The sequence below is a fragment of the Macrosteles quadrilineatus genome, unplaced genomic scaffold, assembly GCF_028750875.1.
Source record: "Macrosteles quadrilineatus isolate MER2022 unplaced genomic scaffold, UCM_ALF_1.0 Scaffold_6__1_contigs__length_79288215, whole genome shotgun sequence".
NCBI classification, from domain to species: domain Eukaryota; kingdom Metazoa; phylum Arthropoda; class Insecta; order Hemiptera; family Cicadellidae; genus Macrosteles; species Macrosteles quadrilineatus.
The window spans coordinates 34092343-34113452 of NW_026542599.1; the positions used below are offsets into that span (position 1 = coordinate 34092343).

The 21110-nt window shown below is 33.6% G+C and overlaps 2 protein-coding genes across 4 annotated transcripts in view; both read left to right on the plus strand.

Annotated features, from left to right (window-relative positions):
• Positions 1–21110, plus strand: part of LOC128996423 (coiled-coil domain-containing protein 124) — a 463618-nt gene that overhangs the window by 327656 nt on the left and 114852 nt on the right. The window lies entirely within an intron of this gene.
• Positions 1758–19590, plus strand: LOC128996420 (homeobox protein TGIF2-like). Of its 3 annotated transcripts, none has more exons than XM_054421742.1 (6): positions 1758–2052; positions 9180–9341; positions 15490–15585; positions 16154–16302; positions 17572–17849; positions 19288–19590. In XM_054421742.1, exons 1-6 carry the CDS (start codon positions 2034–2036, stop codon positions 19448–19450), a joined length of 867 nt encoding a protein of 288 aa, XP_054277717.1. In that variant the 5' UTR covers positions 1758–2033; the 3' UTR covers positions 19451–19590. The 3 variants fall into 3 exon arrangements, with proteins under 3 accessions (XP_054277717.1, XP_054277718.1, XP_054277719.1); XM_054421743.1 differs by having other exon boundaries at positions 16157–16302; XM_054421744.1 differs by lacking the exon at positions 1758–2052 and adding an exon at positions 2219–2314.

Genomic DNA, 21110 nt, shown 5'->3' on the forward strand with positions numbered 1-21110 from the left:
TCCTGTCACGACCATAACGGACGTTTAAATGAATATTAAAAATAGTTAATATTATTTTTATAACTATGTTTTGCTATAAACTAATTTACTTTTATGACCATTATACAATAAAAAGGTCACTGAGCTTTTGGTATATTTGGTCTTTCTAGAAAAAAATTTAAAAAACTCAAAAAATAGAAAAAAGCCAATAAAATCTTTTTAAGTTTGTATAACTCCGAAAAAACTTACCTGAGACCCGAAAAATCGTTATGTTTGTATAGAGGTGTGCTTCTTTTGTGTATACAACATTGAAATATGACGATATTTCAATTTTTGAAATTTTTATGATAGAAATCATAAACGTGATGGTCAGGGACAAGCGGTACGGTCGTGAATTGTCTGGAATAATCTAAATCTTTCCAAACAATCCTTCAATTATACTGTTAGTTATAATAAAACTATGTGTTTCAATTGAACTAAACTGTTCAATTTACAATTATATTAAAGTTATTGTCACGACCAAACTCACTATAATCCATAAGGCTGGATTGGTCGTGAAAAAAACCGCGATGGTCGTGAAACTTTGGTCGTGAAATTACGTGTTATTTGGCTCTGTTCTGGCGGTAGCCCTGCACCTCATGTTCGAGGATACAAAGTGGACTTCTAGGTTGATCTAGCAATTGAAATATCTTATAAACAAAAATTAACACCATGTCTACTTCATCGAATGACTACGTACGGTCATGGACACACCAAAATTACAAAAAACACAATCTTTCCTTTATTAATCTTGTAATTCCTCCTTTCAACTCAAAACGACCGGCACTACAATCCTGACGTACACCCCGAACTAGTCTCTAAAACCAACTGACTCCATCGACGCCAGGCTTGCCACTGTCGTGCTCCAAAGTTGAAAAATTTTCCCAAATGGTCGTGACGCCAAATCGAGGGACAGACTTATTTTGTCATGGTAGTCAGTCTGCAATGACAATAAAATTATAATATACTCCTTTTTTGTAAGTTTAATAACCATTGATAACATAAAAATATGACTTTATATATTTCGGCATGAATAATTAGTCTAAAAACAGCGTGAAAGTTGGAAAATGTACCCTAGGGACACGTCATGGTCGTGAATTTCGAGACTTTAAAAATACGAAAAAAATACCTAGAACCTATTTAAAACTAAATAAATGTGTGTAACATGTTGCCCCCGTCCCAAAAAATATTAAAACACATAATAATAAACTACAAATCCAGTATCTACGAAGTAAAAGGCCAGGGACATGAAAACGTACGTTTTTAAATTTTCACTCTAGTCTATGGTTTTATCTCAGACTAACCAACACTTATCTTTTATGTATGGATTTTTTTTATCGTCAGAGCCATTATCTCTTCTAATATTATATCTCGTTATATCTTTTTGTTGTTATATTATCCTTCTATTTAGTGAATATTACTACAAGTTGGCTGTAAATTGCTTTTAACAATGTCTCTTTTTAACTTAAGTCATATAACGTTTTGTCATATTTATGTATTGATTTGACCATTGATATGAATATATAAATAAATAAAAAATGATCAAGTTTACCAATGCCAAAACACAGTACTGATTTTAGTCAAAACCATTGATGTGAATTAAATTAGTATTATATGACTGTGTATATGTATATTTTTTATAGCTTTTGTATAGTGTGTTCTTATTTAACGAAAACGCTATTAAAAAAAAAACTAACTGCTAAAAAACAAATGTCAATGCAGGTAGCATTGGCTGCCTCGTGCCGCTCGTACCTTTCATGCTTTCAACGGGTCCTTCAATTCTCGTTTTCTGAAGCGGTTAGACAGTTCAGACTATCTTAAAATTTATACAAAAGAAACATTCATTTAAAAACGTATCTTAATCGATTTGTGTTAAAATAATAACGTGCCTTGCTTTTCTACTTTGAATGGGTCGTCGTTACGATCATTTCAGCAATAACTTTCGGCTTAGAATCCATGTGTCACATTGACATTTGAAAGCTCTCGGTTGTTGTTATTTTAAGACAAACTGCACGATGTTGAAAACCAAGATTTGTAAGTACAACTATCTTATTTGTTCGAATAGATAAGCAGTTGCAATTATTTATTGTTATTTTTTATTGAATTAGGCTTAATATTGTGTTATTTTGTTGTCTAGTTCTAAGGTCAAAAGAGACACCACGTGGTTTTACGAATAAGACTAAACTTTGTTATATGCGCAGGACACGAAAATACCTTAGGAATCATCTTACAGTTTACTTTTAGCCCTCTCTGGAGTTTGATAAAATGTCAACTAAAGGAAAAACGGCCTGATCAGGTTAAACTTACTCGAAATAAGTTAAGTGATGTAGGCTATTTGCCTCATCACAATGACAATGTACTTTGTTCAATGGCTTCCTGATAAATTAACATTTTTGTAGCTTACTTAAATTAGGTAACTGACATCCGGGTCAGTAACCATTAAGTTAGTAAGTTACTTGGCTTTATATCTCTTTTTGATGATTAACTTAAGGTTTACTAACTTAGTTTGGAAAAAATAGGCTGAGTGGTCAAATTCATCAAATTTAATGACACTAGGCTAGTCTATGCCTAGTGAAGCTTTGGTTATGTGGCCTTGACTTTCAAAAGAGAACAGTAATATGAGTTTTAACTTAGGCCTACGTAGGCCCTAGTCTTCCCTCATGGAACCAACACAATAAGTTACCTAAAAGTGTTGTACATAGAAGACTAAATGAGTTGCATTTTTGGCGGTTGAAAATATAAGACCTTGACTTGACAGATACTTAAGTTATTACTTAGACCTGTCAAACTTATTCCTATTACTTGGACTATTTCATTAGATTCACAATAAGTTTAGTCTTAAGAAAGTAATATTTTAGTCAACTTATTCTGAAGGTAACTTAGGCATAGGCCTACACTCACGACATCACAAAAAAGCTTTAGGCCCTACTTTTGTATTATCCAGAGGCTACCCTTATAAACTACGCTGCGGTGGTTATGTTAGGTTGGGGTATCATAAGTATGTTTGAAGGACTTTCCTCTTTTAATTATGAATAAAACAATACCAGATAAGTCATCCTTTCGCTCGCCAAATCCCCTCCAAGTAGGCCAAGGTTAGGTCTTTGTCCAGAGCGTGTGCATAACCTGTCACCGCATGTATCTTGTGTGGCAGCTAGAGGCGGTGACACATTCAACTCAATTTCGCCAACATTGCTGCCTTCTGGGAGGCAGAACTCAAAGGCCGCTAATTGTAATCATGTCAAATTCGGACATTAAGTCAATTCAGGTACCTATGTTCTTTCCATTTATGATAACCCAACCTAACATATGCGTCGCAGCACGCTGTATGAGGGTGGCCTCCGGATAATACCTCAGTGCCATTTATTTATAGATTCTTTGCAAGGATCATGATAATCTCCAATAACTTTCCCTTGAAGAATAGGCCTAAGTAGTCTGGACAAGTTTAAAAATGAAAGAGTTAGGCCTAAGTGATTATTTCTTTGTTTTGTACCACATTATTTGTTATCAATGATTTCTTTTCGATACATCTTTACGATAATTTATTTTTCGGTCCCTACTGTAACCTAAGCATTCTGATATGGATTCTCGCTTCTATGTTAATGGTCGAAGAGGAAAAGAGAGGTACTTTCCAGTTAAAGGTAACATTCATTATTATCAATGATTTCTTTTCAGTACAACTTTTCAATGAATGTTCCCTTTAACAGGAAAGTATCGACAAAGATGTGGACTTAGCCCTAGGTCTACTGTCCTAATGTTGAAAATCCTGTAGTGAACTGTATAACTTAAATCCCATGAGGGTGCTTTTAGAAATCATCTCCTTCAAGTAACATCTAGGTAGCTCTTTTAATTCAGGATAGCTAATTTTTTACCAAACTTCAAAATTAGACACATAGCCAATTAATAAACTGTCGTCATAAACAGGTAATTTGATAACTTCACTCAATCTAGTATTCTCCATATTTTTATTGTAAACAATAGCCTAAAGTAAAACTTGAAGTAATGTGACAAACAATTCCAGGTCTGTGTCCAACAGAGTAGAGGGTTTTTTTAGTGAGTAGTCTGATAATTTCAGGAGTCTCACACTACTTGCTGGCTACCTGTGTGCGTAAAGGCATTTGCCCTCCTCCCTTAAATAAAAAATTATTTATTAAAAAAACAATAGCCTAGTTTGGCAGCGTGGTCCACAACAAACTGTTCCCTTGGCAGTGCTCCAAATCACGCTGCAAGCTTAGCAGATGAGCCTAATCGGGCACCGCGTCCCCAGGACAAAAGTCCCATTGGTTTCAAAGGAATCGGTGGCTCCAGCAACTCTGAAGCAGGAAGCACACTGCGGGTAGCTGACTAAATGTTGAATATGATTTGTACTGGTAATAAAACAATTTTTTTGTAAATAACTTAGGCTATTTTATTGTTTTAACTATTAAACCAAATGAAGGCTCTGGTATTATTTTAGTATAAATCGACAATTAAGTTACCAAAGGCCCTTCTCAAAATAACAAGCTGACTTTGAAATTTGTAAAACAAGGTTTTTAATTGCAGTTGCCTAAATAACGTACTGTAGCTTAAAATGTATAAAATGCATAAATGGTAGCCTATTTTACATTAAAAACCCTAAACAAGTAGGGCCTACAAAATAATGAAGCCCGAGTTAAATTAAAATAGATTCGGCATTCAAAATAACAAGCTAAGTTTAAACACCTTACAACATGACGAGGAGGTAGTAATGTGTCATTAGGCCTACAGTTTTAAATGATGAGTCTATTTTTTATTTCTTATTACAACCAACTTATAGCCTAACTTATTCTTAGTAATCTTTGTTTAATTTACAACTGAATATTTTCTCCTTTCCCTATTTTGTAATTTGCTATAATAGGCCTACTGTTGATGGGTTGTTAAACAAGTCTTTTGTTTACTTTTTCCTTGTTCTTTTTAAAACAATTAAAAACATTAAAGCTTCTTCACCCCATAGGGTCAATTTCATAATTCTTAATTTTCCAATAAGTTTAGTTGTGTATTAAAATAGGAACACTGTATGCGAGTATGCGTTTTCCGAAGGCATTGGCTTTCGCCAATCAGGCTTTTAGGCATACAAGTCCCTAATCGCTGGGTAGCTGAGTGGTTAAAGTGCAAAAGATTGCTGGCTCGATCGTGAGAAAAGTCAGTAGCTTTTTGATGATTTGAAACTGGACCCAACTGACCCTGATCATTGGACTTTGAATAAATGATCCTGGCTGATCCTAGTCAGTAACAAAGCTAGGCCTACACAAATCACCTTCACAACATTCTATGTAGGCTATCCTTCACTCACATTTGGGTTAAAATACACACTTAAGTTTCCATCTCAACTCATTGATAAAATTCCAAACTTTGGATAAAAAACTACTGCAGTTTCGTGCTCGTGGAGCACATCTTCAGGTGAAGATCACGAAAGTTAAAACATTTTCTTCATGTGAAGGTCGTCAATTTTTGAAAAAACACTGAAAACATATAACACACAAACGGTACGAAAAAACATTTACAAACTTGGCCAATACATTAAAACGTAACACACGAGTAGGGTGTTTTTAAGACATGAGTCATGACTTGCCTTCTACCGGCGCCGGACCTCGTGTGTTACATTTTAATGTATTGGCCAAGTATGTAAATGTTTTTTCGTACCGTTCGTGTGTTATATGTTTTTGGTGTTTTTTCAAAAATTGACGAAATTCACATGAAGAAAATGTTTTAACTTTCGTGATCTTCACCTGAAGATGTGCTCCACGAGCAAGAAACTGCAGTAGTGACAAACTACGCAAGGACAATTAAACCAAACACAAAGGTTGGACAACTGACAAAGGTAAATTAAACCATTATTAGAGAAACCAAATTTAACTCCCATAAGAATTACATCGGGAGCAAATTTCATCTACCTATAAGCCGAGTGGGACTAGGCCTATAGATAAATATATGCCAATGCTTGATGACAAATCTGTGAGTGCATACCTTCAATTTGAGACCTTAATCATGAAAATAGGTCGGGTAGCAGAGCCAAACGAACTCGGAAAAGAAAACCCAAATTTTATAAATACCGTACCAGATTAAAACCCAACTTGAATTACTTTTTTTGATAACAATCCAAACCAACACTTCTTGCTTTCACAGTTCAGAGCTAGTTGTTCCAACAATTTTGTAACCATTGCTCTCTCGCTTCATCTCTTTTAAAATAATACAGACTACCTTCAACTTTATTAGGGATGGCATAAACCAGTTAACAATTTAAAGACTTAAATTAGTACAAGCATTTAAAAATATTGTCAAGATAACAGGTATACATATACAGCAAGCAAGTACATTATAAACAAACAACAACTTTTTATCTTTTTGACAATTGTTGTATTTACAATCTAGAAATACAAATCTCAGCAACATAAGAAGAGTGGTATGAAAGGTGAGGGAAAAAAATCAAAAGAAAGGAGAACAAAACTGCCTAAAAGTAATGAGCCAATATAATTATTGTACAATCAGAAATAAACAGTGTGTATTACAATGTAAACCAAAACAGGTGACACAACTGGACGCTTGGCAGTTTCATAGTAAAAAAAAGAAAACCCTTGCTGTAGGCCTTCTATTAAATATATGTTTGGATAATATCAGAAAAGTTGCAATGTTTGTCTAAATGTTATTCTGGAACAATCATTGTTAACTTGTACCTAGGGAGGACTTCTTGTCTTTGATTATATTTTTTATTATTTAATAAGATCATTACTTCAATGGATGTTTCTCACACATTTGTTAATCATATTATTTTTCAGGGTTTATTCAATAGGTTAAACAATTAAATTGTTCATTAGCCAAGTTAATAAAGTGTTTTTTTGGATTAGCCATGTCATGACAATACAAACTTATTCTAAACTGAATTAAACAGAGATTTTGATCATATTTTATAAATGCAATCATATTTCTACTATAAACACCCTATGATGCCGTAACAGGTTGAATTTATCAACTTAATATTTTTTGAGAAGTTTTACTAATTAAACTCGATCTATAGTTGAGTGAAAATTGTAAAAACACAGGTGTGTTCTAAATAACATTTCCTCTGATAAAGATGTTTAAAAGTCTGGACAAGCACAAACGGAAACTGCTGAGAGTAGAGTTTGCTGCTGTATTTTGAAGGTCACACTTTTAGTCAGCATTTGCTCAGTTCCTTATCTGCAGGTGCGTTTTCCCTGCTACTGGTACACCGCCAATAGTTAAAAACAGCAAGAGTTCTGTTACCGGTATTTATTCAATCTTTTTAAAAACTGATATGAAGTTAATGTAATATATTTGTTAAACTAAGTTTGTTGTTGTTATAAACATTGTTGGTGTATAAAATACTTGGGTTTTTTTATCTCATCAAAATATATCCCCCGCTGTATTAAACCTGCGGGCTAACTGAATTACAAATTGTCTGATTGGGTTTTAACTAAAAATTTTCCAAACAAGACATATTTTGATTCTCCATTTAAACAACATTAGATTTAATAAGTACCTAGGTTTGCTGCTACGGGGAAGGTAAAAAGTGTTGTTTTGTTCACAAAATGTTAATAATTTAGTATAATAGGATAAAACAAATAAATTTGTCAAATACATCCAAAAACAAGCAAACTACATCAGTTTTATTTTCCTCCATAAGAACAACATAGAAATAGAAATCTTAAATGAACAGTTTTTTGGGGATATTCCCTGTAGCATTTAGTTTTACAACAATGCTTTAGTATACAAAATTATTTCCTTGATCAAGCTCCACAAGATAGCTGTAGTTAAAATAAGACATTTTTATGTTTTTAGGGTACAAATTTGAAAAAAAATGTTTTTTTAAATCTCCAAACCCAATATAAGTTGACCCTGTTCTCATGAACCAATCTGGTTCTTGAACTCATTCAACCTTATTCAGCTCTACACGTTCCGAGTCAAATTTCACCAAAGATTTATCACGTTCACGGACGTATTATATATTTTATATATAAGTATTTATAAATCTATAAACAATTTGAAAGAATAATGTTTTTGGTCTCTGGGGACATCAAAATGAAAATGTAAAGTAAATTGGTTCTGGGCCTAGGTCTTACCATGCCACCTACGGCAATTCTAAAGGGAAATTCATGAAAAAGTAAAGTAAACTGGTCCTGGGCCTAGGTCTTACGGTAGGCTAATTAGCTACTTCCCTAAAGGGAAATTCGCTAAAAGAACTCATGATGGGCTCATCAAACAGAAACTCATAGACTAAATTGAAGCACTAAGTCATTCTTGATTGTTTTTGGCTTTGAATTTAATAATTCAAGAACTAATTTGGTTGTAATTAAATTAGGTTTATGGTGGAAAAAAACTTTGCATTCATACATGAAAATATCTGATCACAGTTGATATGCTGAGCGAACAAGAACTCAATAGACCCAGTTGTAGTTCTTTGTGTATTTGGCTCATCTATTCAGGAACTAAGTTGGTTGTATAAATTTGATTCATGGCAAAAAACTTAACCATAAATCACATCCATAAACACCTCTGCCGCAGCAAACCTGCAGACTAAGTGAATTTCCAATTGCTTTATTGGATTTACACTAAATTGTCTCCTTAAAAATATCACATTTATTCCGTATTTAAATATAATTAGTTTAACGAGTACTTAGGTTTGCTGCAACAGGTTAAAAAGTGTTTTTTTATGTTAATAGTTTAGTAAGAAATAAATGCATTTTCCAAATTTGATCAAAGTATGTTCATAAACAAGCAAACTACAACAGTTTACTCATTCTCCATAAGAATAACATAGAAATTTTAAATTTACAATTTTTTGGAATTTTCTACATAATTATTAGGCGCATAACAACGCTTCACTGTACTAAAATTATTTGTTTTTTAAGCTCTACAAAATGGTTTGGAAAGAAATTGCTAAATTTTATGTTTTTTGGGTCAAAATTGGGAAAAACAATTTTTACCCCATAAACCACCGTTCCCATAGTCCGAACAAGCTGGTTCGCGAACTCGTTCGAATAAATGTAGGTTTAAACGTTTGTACTAAATTTCATCGAAACCGGATTAAAAAAGTAAATTGGTCCCGGGTCCAGGTCTTACCCTGAGTACTACGGTAATAGCTTATTCCCTAATGGGAAATTTGCTAATAAAAACCAAATTTTTCACAGATGATGTTCCAATCAAACAAGAACCCTTGGATTTACAACCCATCAAGATAGAAAGGGAAGATGTAGACGACACGGAGACTATGGTGATTGAACTTCAACACTCTAATGGACTTGTGCTAAACTCTAGACTCCAAGCTCAGCCATCACAAAGGACAGTAGCCGGTGAGTCAAGATATGTTTACAATCATAATTTTGGAATCAGAATCAGTCTTTATTATCATGTAAAACCTAATGATTCCATTTGTTAACCTATGATTTAAGGATTAACTAATTATTTAACATCCATTCCCATGTTGTGTGTGGTATTTTAATTTTTTCTTCACCATTAGAATTTTTAACATTTATGAAAGGGGTCCAAACAGTGTTTCCACATAAAATAATTATCCCGCTGACGGGGTCGGTGAAATTATATTTTAGTATAACGAAAAATGCTGTTTCATCTCACATGAATTTCGTAAAAATATGTTTTAGGGCTATCCCAATTGATGATTTTGACCTCTCATGTTAAATAGCAATACTATAGGCCTACTAATATAATCTGTTTATTTTGGGTTAATGTTTATCAGGAAAGCAATACCAAGCAAAATGAGGTCTCAGCTTAAAATCCCGTTTTAACCCCATGGTCCAAAAATCCAGTATATTGAAATTACTATTCTCAATTACGGAATTATTTTTTGGGGAAATTCCGACAAAAATAAAAAAGTTTTTAAATTGCAAAAAAGAATAATTAGAACAATTTATTCTATCAAAGCTAGGGGTTCTTGTAAAAATACATTTAAAAGCAATAATATCCTTACTTTTCCCAGTCTGTATATCTACAATTTATTAATTTTTATGAAACAAAATATTTCTAAATTTTCTGTTAATTCGGACAATCATAATTATAATACCCGACACAAAAGCTGCCTTTTATACCCTAAACATAAATCCTCAACTTTAGAATCTTCTCCCCACTACTCTGGTGTTAAGTTTTACAATAACCTGCCTGATTCGATTAAATCTGCAGCTTCCCTTAAGTCGTTTAAAAAACAGTTATTTAAGTTTTTATGTAGTAAATGCTGTTATAAGGTAAAAGATTTTTTCCACTGACTCTTGTACATTAGTTTTAAGATATTTGTTTTATCACGATTATTGTATTGACGCTATTTATGTATATGTATACTAAATGAATAAAGGATAATTTGATTTGATTTGATTGGCTAAAATTCACACGTATGAAAACCCTACTATCTTATATGTTTAGCATCATTAATTTATAGTTTATGACAAATGGTAGGCCTATATGGGACCAGTAATGATCTTGTATGGAAAGGGAGCTTTGCATGCTGTAAAGATGTAGAATCTTGAGTAGATTCGTACGAGTATGTAAAAGGAATAGCCTCCCTTATTCAAGAAAAGTGTATCGGAAATCAAAAAAGTATAATTCTCAAAATTTTGTTTATATACTTTTATCTTTCTGTACAATGTAGGTAGGCCCCTACACAAGGTACCTACTTATTGTCTGTACACAAGTATTCTGAAATAAATAAATTGTAAGTAGGCCTACAAGGTTATGCTTATTATTTTGAGATTAGTGTTTAACTCTGTTACAGTTGAACCTCTATAAGACGAATTTCAAGGGGTACGGGAAAAATTCGTACTATAGAGGTATTCTTAATAAAGAGGGTCGTTTTATCGAGGTTTAATGCTGCTGTTATTCTTCTTATAGAGGTTTCTCCTCGCTCCAAGGTTTCTCCAAACAATGACTGAGGAAGGAGGAGGGATGGGTGGGGGTTTCATGTTGAGACAAGCTTCTGTTTGTTTTGAAAACTACGTACTATGGAGGTTAAGATTATGATAAATTCGTCTTATAGAGGTCACGTTCGTCTTGTAGAGGTTCTGTCCTAAGAATATTCGTTGTATAGAGGTTAATCAGTCCTAGACCATGTCACAAACAAATTCGTCTTATGGAGGTTTTTAACTTATTTACTACGTTGTATAGAGGTGTTTTTAGCATTGACCTATATGAAGGTGTCAAGGGGATTTAAAAAAATTCGTCTTATCGAGGAATTCGTTTTATCGAGGTTCGTACAAACGAGGTTCAACTGTACTAAAATATGATGATTCTAATAATAAAGTGATCAAAATTACAATCTTGACATTTTTTTATTTTGCTCTATTTTTCAAACTTATATTGCTTTTGGTATTTTTATCCTTAAATTACCTGGACAAATTAGGAAACCAGAGTTTGTACAGTAGTCATATATAAGTTGAGAATCAACTTTTTATTTGGATAAAAAAAATGCTCAGGCTAATTAATCGACTAACTTTATTGTTGTTTTTGTATAGCTTGTAAAAATTGTAACATTTTATACAAAATAAAAATTAGGCTATTTCTTTTTATAAACTATATTTTAATAATAATATCTTAGAAAACCACAATAGAAACAAATCCAAAAATGTCTTGATACTCTTAAAAAAATATACGTTCTGCTATTAAAATTGTATAGCCTATATTTGAGTAGCCTACTATTAAAGATATACAATTTTTCAGATGATTACTTTGTCAATTTACAATATCTGTTTTGACAACATTTTAATAGTCTCAAGCTTTTGAAAAAATTAAAATCGATTGCCTACAAATCGGTTGCCGACATTGTGACATTAGTCATCGGATGACCAAAAGTAGACGTGCGCCGAGTGTCTAGAGTTAGCGACCCAGTTTAGTCTCGTGAGTCTGACATTTGCTGGTGACGGATATAGCCTGGACCGGCGCGGAAATAGCTGCATCGCAACACGCCTACGAGCTTATCTGATGTCTTGAGTCAACCACTAGTACACCTGTAGGCAATGTAAAATGTGCGATTTTGAATTTGATAAAGTATTCTTAGTGGTCAAGTTTTCCTTTTTCACTTTTAAAACGCGAATGAAGATAATACAGATGGAAAATTAATATTGACCAAATAATTTGAAGTTGAATATGATAAGGCGGCGATTGGAACAAAGTTAATTTTTATTTAATTGGTTTTAAAACTTTATTATTTTTATTATCTGAAGAAGAATATTTTCTTAAATATTCATTTGCACAGTTATTTTTACATTATTAATAGTTCTATGAATTATCAATACCCTCGCCGCAGCAAACCTGCAGACTAAGCGAATTTCCATTTGACTGATTGGATTTACACTGAAATGTCTACTTAAAAATATAACATTTATTCTTGATTCAAATAGAATTAGTTTAACAAGTACTTAGGTTTGCTTCATCAGGGAGGGTAAAACTGTTTTTTTTTTTTTTTTTTTTGTAAAATGTGAATAGTTAGTAAGAAATAAAAACATTTTCCAAATTTGATCAAAATATGTTCACAAACAAGCAAACTACAACAGTTTACTTATTCTCCATAAGAATAACATGGGAATTTTAAATTTACAATTTTTTGGAATTTTCTCCGTAACCATTAGGCGCATAATAACGCTTCAATATACTAAATTATTTGTTTTTTTAAGCTCTACAAAATGGTTTGGAAAGAAATTGCTAAATTTTATGTTTTTTGGGTCAAAAATGGGAAAAACCTATTTTTACCCCATAAAACCCCCCGTAAAGCCCCGTTCCCATGGTCCGATCATGCTGGATCGCGAACTCGTTCGAATAAACGTACGTTTACACGTTTGTACCAAATTTCATCAAAATCGGATCATTTTTGCTCGAGTTATCGTGCTGACGGACACATATATATATATATATATATATGAATTTGAACGGATGGTGTTTTTGGCCTCTAGGGACCTCAAAACGAAAAAAAAATCGGTCCCGCGTCCAGGTCTTACCATGAGTACTACGGTAATAGCTTATTCCCTATATGGGAAATTCGCTAAAAACAAGATTTTATGAATTAACCGTTTTGAGAATTATTTAAATTTTTTTATAGTCCGTTTGGTTAAACAAATGAATCAACTTGCTACAATCTGCATTAATTTGTGATACAATTTCTTGATCAAGAGTTAATCAATCTTTCACAAATATTTCTAGTGGCAAATAAATCTATTGATAAGGCTGATAATTTTCATAGTTTGTTTCCATTTTAGTTTTCAAACACTTCTACCCTATTATCATTCCCTAAAATTGTTTGAAATCATAATTTAACTATTAATCTGGATCTTTCTATTTATAGGCTAGTAACCTGAATTAGGATTAAAAGCAGTGTTTGAAAAGTCAAATAAAAATTGCTATAAATACCTATATTAGTAGAATTAACAAGTGTACATGTCTGCCAATAAAAGTCAAATCACATATATTCCACAAAAATTAAATAAAAAATTTAATTCTAAGTCATTCAAAATCAAAAGAGTTAAAACAAAAAGTTGAATTAAATTATGTGATAATTAGTCGATTCTGTTTTCAATTTCAATGGCTTCAACAAATCTTCACCATTTTTATTTATTTAAATTACTGTAGGCTGGATTAAATTATTAAACATTTTAAATGGTTATTTTATAGTTATTTTATGATTAATTTATATCTTATCCCTCTCTCTTTGTTTATTAAGATTGTCTTTTGACTTCAGTTTGTTGCTACAGGGAAGGCAATAAAGTTTGTTTTTTATTAAATGTCAATAGCTTAGTATAAAATAAATAAAACCCACAAATTTGGGAAAAAATATATCCATAGTGTAAACAAGCAAGCTACGACAGTTTCTCCATAAGAATAACAAAAGAATTTTAAATTTTTAGTTGTACAGTATAACATTTTCTTTCCATCCATTAGACGTACAGCAACACTCCTATATTATTCAATTATTTGCTCTGTTAAGCTCTACAAAATGATTAAATTTAATATAATGTTTGGGGATCAAAAGCTAAGAAAAGCTAATTTTCATCGTGCTAACATGTATATAATTTATATATATTTGAATCTGGACGGATGGTATTTTTGGCCTCGGGGGACATCAAAACTAAAAAGTAAACCGATCCCGGGTCAAGGCCTTACCTTTAAATCTACTGTAATAGCTTCTCTCCCTCCTATATGAGAAATTTGCTAAAAGGAAAGCAGCATAACGTTGTTTGTATAGAAACACTTTATTTACCAACTTAAGAGTAGCTGTGTGTTAACTATACATTTCTTTTACTTTGTAGAGGAAGATAAATAAGTAAACAAACAACTATTCTATAACTTTATTTACCTTTTTTACTGTAACATTGACCAAGCTCTATCTGCAGCCTTACTGATAAGAAATTTTGCATTCACTTTAAGGTTATTAAAGGTTATCAAGTTCAAGGGTGCTTCATTGAATGAATTGTATTAGTCGGTTGGTTAATTAAACATTATTTAATATCTTAAAAGTATGTTCGCAATTTATTCAGCCACGGTTAATGATGTAATAGCTATTTACATTACAAGTGTAGTAAGAGCATTTTTACATTACACAGGTCATAATTCACCTAAGTGATATAAACACGCTCTTGCGTATCGTGTAACGTACAAGATTTTACCTGACCCGACAATATACATGGGGTTACGTACAATATTTTCATTATCCATTTCACTCATCTTCTGACAGTAACGTTCTTTTACAAACAAAAGCTAGGTTAGGAAATACTTAAAAGCATAACAATAACATTCAAGCGCACAGCTGATTTCTAGCGTTGAACGTTTTTGGCTCCATAGAGGTATATTTTTTAAGTTAACCACTCAATGTTATTTAAATGGGTCTCATTACCTCACCGAGTGAGTTTTTTTCAACTTTACATCACTCGAGAAGTAAGGAAGTTGTATACATCACGCTTGGGATAGGGAAGTTTAACATGGCGGGTTAGGTAAAATATTATGGGGCATTGTAAAAAATAGCTGATTCTATCTTGTGCCTACATATAAGAATAAGATGGTTAAATTCTTGATGAGAATCACCTGAAGTGTAATTAAATTCTTGGGAATCAAAAATAAGAGGAATATTCCCTGTATAGGCTTTCTCCAAGAAGTTTAAAAGGGTTTGATTCTATTGAAAGTAAAATAAAAATCTAGTTGATTTAACAGTTAAAGAGGTCTATGTCTAGGAAATAGGCCGTACCAAAGAAATTATATGAGATTTTATTTATCATGGAAGCTTTATCTGTGGTGGCAAATTGAGATGATAAACGGAACATAGCTGATTGAATGAAGACGAGCCTCTAGCAATCGTTATTATTTTCCGTCTATATGGCTTTTCAACTCATTGTTTTAAGATAGAATGAGAATTGATTCTCTCAATTCTTTCATGGACATTGATTTCATCCATTATAAAAAAAAATAACTTAGGCCTACTGCAAAGATAATAACTAACCGTTTTGTCTATAGGTCGTGACAGGTTTTCGTCCAGTAGTGCAGAAGACTCAAGTTCTGAGCCTGAACATGACTCGCACAATCAAAACAACAAAACATGGCTCAACTCTGGTAAGTAAAACCACTAACTTTGAATGTCTGATAAGTTTGAGTTTATTTGAAGAATTACTAAATTAGATTTAGCTGGTCAGATAGTCCATAAGAAATAAGTTAGCCATCTTCTCTTTTTGTATTTTTTTGCTATGAATGTTTTTTTTAAGACACACAAACATTATATATCATTATAGTATAAACACACACATAGGTAGTGATATTTCAAAACCGTATGTCGAAACCATTTAATTTTTAACTGACGAAATTAAAACTAAATATTGACTCAAATAAGTATTGATCCCATATTATTATGCCATAATGTAATTGTTAGGAGTTTGATTTATTTCAGTATTTGGTCTTTATTAAATGTCAGCGAGTCAAAATTCCTTCAGTTTTGAGTGCATAACTTAATCAAAATTTTATTGTTATCTGTATTTTTGTAGTCTTAACCAGTCAAGTCAACTAGTATTGGGATTGGGATACAGTTTTTTTTTAGTTTTGGTTTCGAGATATGAAACTTTTAGTTTGACTATCATTAATATATGATATACCTTGATGACTGACAATGTATTTCTGTATCTGTCAGCAGGCTCAGTACGCAAGAGGAGGGGGAACCTACCCAAACACTCGGTGAAGATATTGAAGCGCTGGCTGTACGAACACCGCTACAACGCTTATCCCAACGACAGTGAGAAACTCACACTCAGCCAGGAGGCAAACCTCACAGTCCTACAGGTAAGCTCCCTGTCCAACAATTAGTTGTTGTATTCAGGATATATAAATTACAATAGAGCATCTACTACCTGAAATTCGCTAAACCTGTGTTTATTTAACTCCCTGGCTCATATTACTTAGCATATTGTTTTTTTCTTCAACAAATTTAAAGCAACATAAATATTTACATTTGTAGTAATATTCATTCTCAATATACAGTGAAAACAAGTAGAAATTCAGTTAATATACAGCAATAAAACGCTTATTTTTGGTAATATGAAGCTTTTGGCAAATCCTAACCCACACAGTCTTATGCTATTAGACTATTAATGAGTGTAACCAACAAACTCATTTACCAAAGGGGGCAACGAATGGAAGATAAGTCCCGGTAGGCCTATAGGTTGAGTTAAATGTTTTCTAGTGCTGTTAATGATTTTGGCCAGGACCATTTTATTTAAAGGTCAATGATCAAGGATCCGATCAGCTGGGTCCTGTTCCAAAATCTTGGGATCGTAGTAAACTTCTGATTGTGAAGTGAGCACTATTGTATTTGCACCTCAGAGTGAGGTGCAACAAGTTGACTGCACTAACGCCATGATCTCCATCCCTCAATTTCAGTGTGAGTGATCAGAGCTGCACAAGTGGCTGGTCAATGAGTTTCATTTGGACTGCACTCTTTGTGTAAACTTTAAAAATTGTATTAACTTGGATATGTTTTTTTCTTTTTTTTTAACTTGTGCAGCTCCAAGTTCTCATAGACTAGGGATAAGGCTATTAGTGCGTACGACTGGTTCCAACTCAGTCTGGGGTGCACCACACTAGGCTATATCCACTCATCAATTTAGTCATTTGGGCTTGAGTTTCACCAGATAACAGTTTGCTTCTTTAAGTTCTTCTTGTCGTTTTTCCTACAGATTAATCTATTTAGCTGGGCATATCACATGATTAAGTCTATTTCCTTCTCCAATACTTATCTAATTTGTAAATGTTTAAGAGATGTTTCCATTCAGCTATTGTGTAGTACAGGATTGTCAAACTATTTTAACCCATGCATATTTTGGGCTAGGCAAGCTGGGTTGATGACCTTTGGTCGGGCCTTGCGAGCTAGGAGCCGTTCTGGAGGTGTTAACGTAAACAATGAGGGCTGTGCACTCGGTTGCAGTTTATTTTTAATACCCAACCTTTTCCTGGGGAGTATCAGGGATCTAGAGCTAAAGAGCATTAAGTAAGCCTGTGGATAGTGGAGATAAATGTCTTGCATATGAAAATAATAGTTAATCTGCGGTGTAGGTGTGCAACTGGTTTATAAATGCCAGACGTCGTATCCTGCCTGAGATGATAAGACGAGAAGGCAACGACCCGCAGCACTACACGATCTCACGACGGGGCAAGAAGTCTTCCAGTAACGGCTCGGCGAGGGGCAGCACGGGGCGAGGCGGGGGTAACGACAGTCCAGAGTATGAGAGCAGCTCTCCCAGTGAGGAGGACCCTCCCACTGTACCCTGGACGGAGCTGATCGTGTCTAGCTTCGAATGTAACAGCCCCGCTTACACCACCACCACCTCCAAGTGAGTAACTATATTGTAGATTAGACTATACAAAACGTATTGAATCGGTTTGAAAATAACTATGCTTTAGCCTATACATTGAATGGTGTCATTATAACTAGACCATCTAAAAATGATCATAACTAAACAATGCCTTATTAATTATCATTCGTTTACCGGTAACTTTAGTTTTTAATTTGTTTGGCTTATTAATGCTCGTCACATTGGCAGGGAGTTTATCTAGAACACTTCTCCCAGCACAAATGTGATTTCTTATTGAAAACTCTTAGGGAATTGATGGCAGTATAATAATTTCTGTGCTGTATTCGTTAAACCTAAATGTCATTTAAGTAGGAAATAAAACTGACCTGTTTAAGGAAGTATGCCTATATTAGTAAAACTCCAACTAGACAAATGGAAATTTGCTTAAGTAGTCTGAAGTTTGCTGTAGCGGGGGTATTTTTGTACGTAAAACTGATTTAAATCACAAAGGCTATAATAGACAGTCATAATTCCCAATTATGAAAAGGGTCGTTGAATAGAATAACCTGTTTTAACCCTTCCCAGACAGGAGACTTATGGCCTCAGACGGGCAAAAATTATACAGATAAAAAAGATGAATTCTCATTATTTGTGTTCATTTATACAGCTCATACTATGTTATAAAACAGCTCATACTATCTAAATAATTTTTTACTTCCATAAATCCGTAAATTTGCCAGTATAAACCTAATAGACATGCGTGGCCTTGGTTGCAGTAGCTATCAAGTGTGAAATTTCTGTGTGATTTTGTCCAGTGGCTTAAATGCATGGAAAGAAGGACAGTTTTTTACATCAAGCAGAGTCGTAACCAACACTAAATATTTTCTATTTCTTTTTTGCTTAGAGTCATTATTCAGCTCATCCAATATTCTTTACTAAATAATATTAAATGTACACTAGTGTGCATGGTTGAAAATCACATCATACAGCACAAGGGTTTAACTCTAAAGGATTGTTTCCTGGTTAACAGGCTTACCTGAATAGAAAAGGAATTTTTTGGAAAGGAATATAGTTCAGCTAGGTTGCCTGAGAAAAAATTAGAGTCCAGAGGCTAATAGATAATAGATAACTCAAGAGCAGAAAACATAACACTGATATTTCGTCCTGAAGTAAGACTTTTTCAGCGAGTAGGTTGAGGAGAATTTGTACAGTTACCGTCCACTCAGGTACAAGAAGATATTTCTCTTTTCACTGACCGTACAGCATTTTCATCCTGTCTGTGAGTTGGGAAGTAAGAACAAATTAATTCTTCTATTTTCTGGAACTGCTATCAATGCAAGTGGAATATCTCAAGTATTGGTAAAGTGTATAGTTTATGTTACTTTTGCCAAGGCAAACTGTTTCTCATTCAGGAAAGCCTGCAGTCCTAAACAATCTGTTTTGTGTTTAGCCTAATATTTTTTTATATTTTTCTTAGGAACCCGGAAGAGTTCTGGAGTGCTCACATAGGCAGTGAAGTGGCCATCAGGTGTGAGAACGATCCTCCTCCTGAGGAAGAAGACCAATTCAAGTGCCTAAGACTCTTGGTGGAGACCGCAGTCGCGGTCCGTCAGAAGGAGGAGGCCTCGGTGCGCGCGTAGCCCCAGTACCTGCCGACAAAGCTGCCGATTTCTTATTAGTTGTTGCGTATGACAGCCGGCCAGCATTTTTTGTGATGAGCTCGCCGTGCTGGGTATTTTTACCACTAGATGATATTGTTGAAATAAAAGTTTCCTTGGTAGTTTCACGTTGTTGATTTTATCCTTTGTAGATTGAACCGGTAAAAAAAGATTTATATGGGAGGCAGATATTAAAAATTTGTAGTGTTGGGTACAGAAAACCCACAGTGGAGGTTCTATTCATTGTTTTACTTTCATTTGTTTATATTAGTTTTACATTTTTATCAATGCTAAGAGGCTTATTTTTAAAATCTCTATTGACATTTTTGTTCTTTAGTATTCTGTAGTATACTGTCTCATTAAGACTTAAATTTTTTAGATTGTAATTTTTATCTTTCATGTCCCGTGTAAGTTTTTAATTTGTATCTTCTGGTATTAAATTTGTTAAATACGAATCAAACAAAGGACTTCTGATCATTTTGAATCAAGCATGTCTTCAGCTCCTGGTCATAACAAGATGGGAAATGAAATAGTAAAGCAGCTCAGATGCTTGGAATGTGTAAATTTGGCTCTAAAATGTGTAAGTTTGCTGTTGGTGGCAGCCAATCACAAGACAAGGCTAGTGCGACGACGTTGCCACATCGCCCGTTGACAACACTAATTAAAATATACTAAGCAATATTTTCAAATCAGCATTTACGCAGAAACATTTGTAGTATAGTATATGTTATTCAATTATCTGAAAGTATAAAAAAATATGTCTTTGATGTATTTTTTAGTACTGTGTTTTCAAATAATAATTTAAGTATGCAAGATGCCATATAGTGATGCCGCACCGGTGGCAATATGATCAAAAGAAACGGTCATCTAATACAAAATATGTTCTCCCATTAGCTTGTCAACAACCCTCATTGATAAGCAAGCGGTGGGAGTAACTATGATATTTTATGGGGAAATGACAAACTTTTTAACTGTAATTTTTACAGCGAGCAGTTGGTGAAGTACCATTTTGTTTCAAGTTAATAGAACTATAATGTAGTACTATTGACTATTGGATACTGAACATCCCATTTATATGGATCACTAGCTGTAACCCGCGGGCTTTGCCCCGTTTAACTTCTTAATTTTCAAGATGATCTCGTTCGCATGGCTCAATCACGTCCTGGTTGAAGTTCGTTCGCTACGCTCACTTGCCTTCAGGTTAGCTTGTTCACTACAACTCGCCTCCAGGTTGAAGTTCGTTCGCTATTGCTCACTCACCTTTTGGTTGCAAATTAGCTGTTGTCATAAATGTAAAAGAAATAATAGTGCTGCACCCTGTTGGTAATCCTTGTAACTTTAATGCTATTGAATATCATAGAACAGAACCAACTTGTTTAATTGAAACAGCTGTTAAGATTCATTTTAGCGAATTTCCCATATAGGGAATAAGCTATTACCGTAGTACTCATGGTAAGACCTGGACGCGGGACCGATTTTTTTTTTCGTTTTGAGGTCCCTAGAGGCCAAAAACACCATCCGTTCAAATTCATATATATATATATATATTTATATATATATATATATATATATATATGTGTCCGTCAGCACGATAACTCGAGCAAAAATGATCCGATTTTGATGAAATTTGGTACAAACGTGT

Coding starts and splice junctions, on each gene's coding strand:
- LOC128996420 (XM_054421742.1), top strand. Junction 9,342..15,489: donor ATCACAAAGGACAGTAGCCG/GTGAGTCAAGAT, acceptor TTTTGTCTATAG/GTCGTGACAGGTTTTCGTCC. Junction 15,586..16,153: donor CAAAACATGGCTCAACTCTG/GTAAGTAAAACC, acceptor TGTATCTGTCAG/CAGGCTCAGTACGCAAGAGG.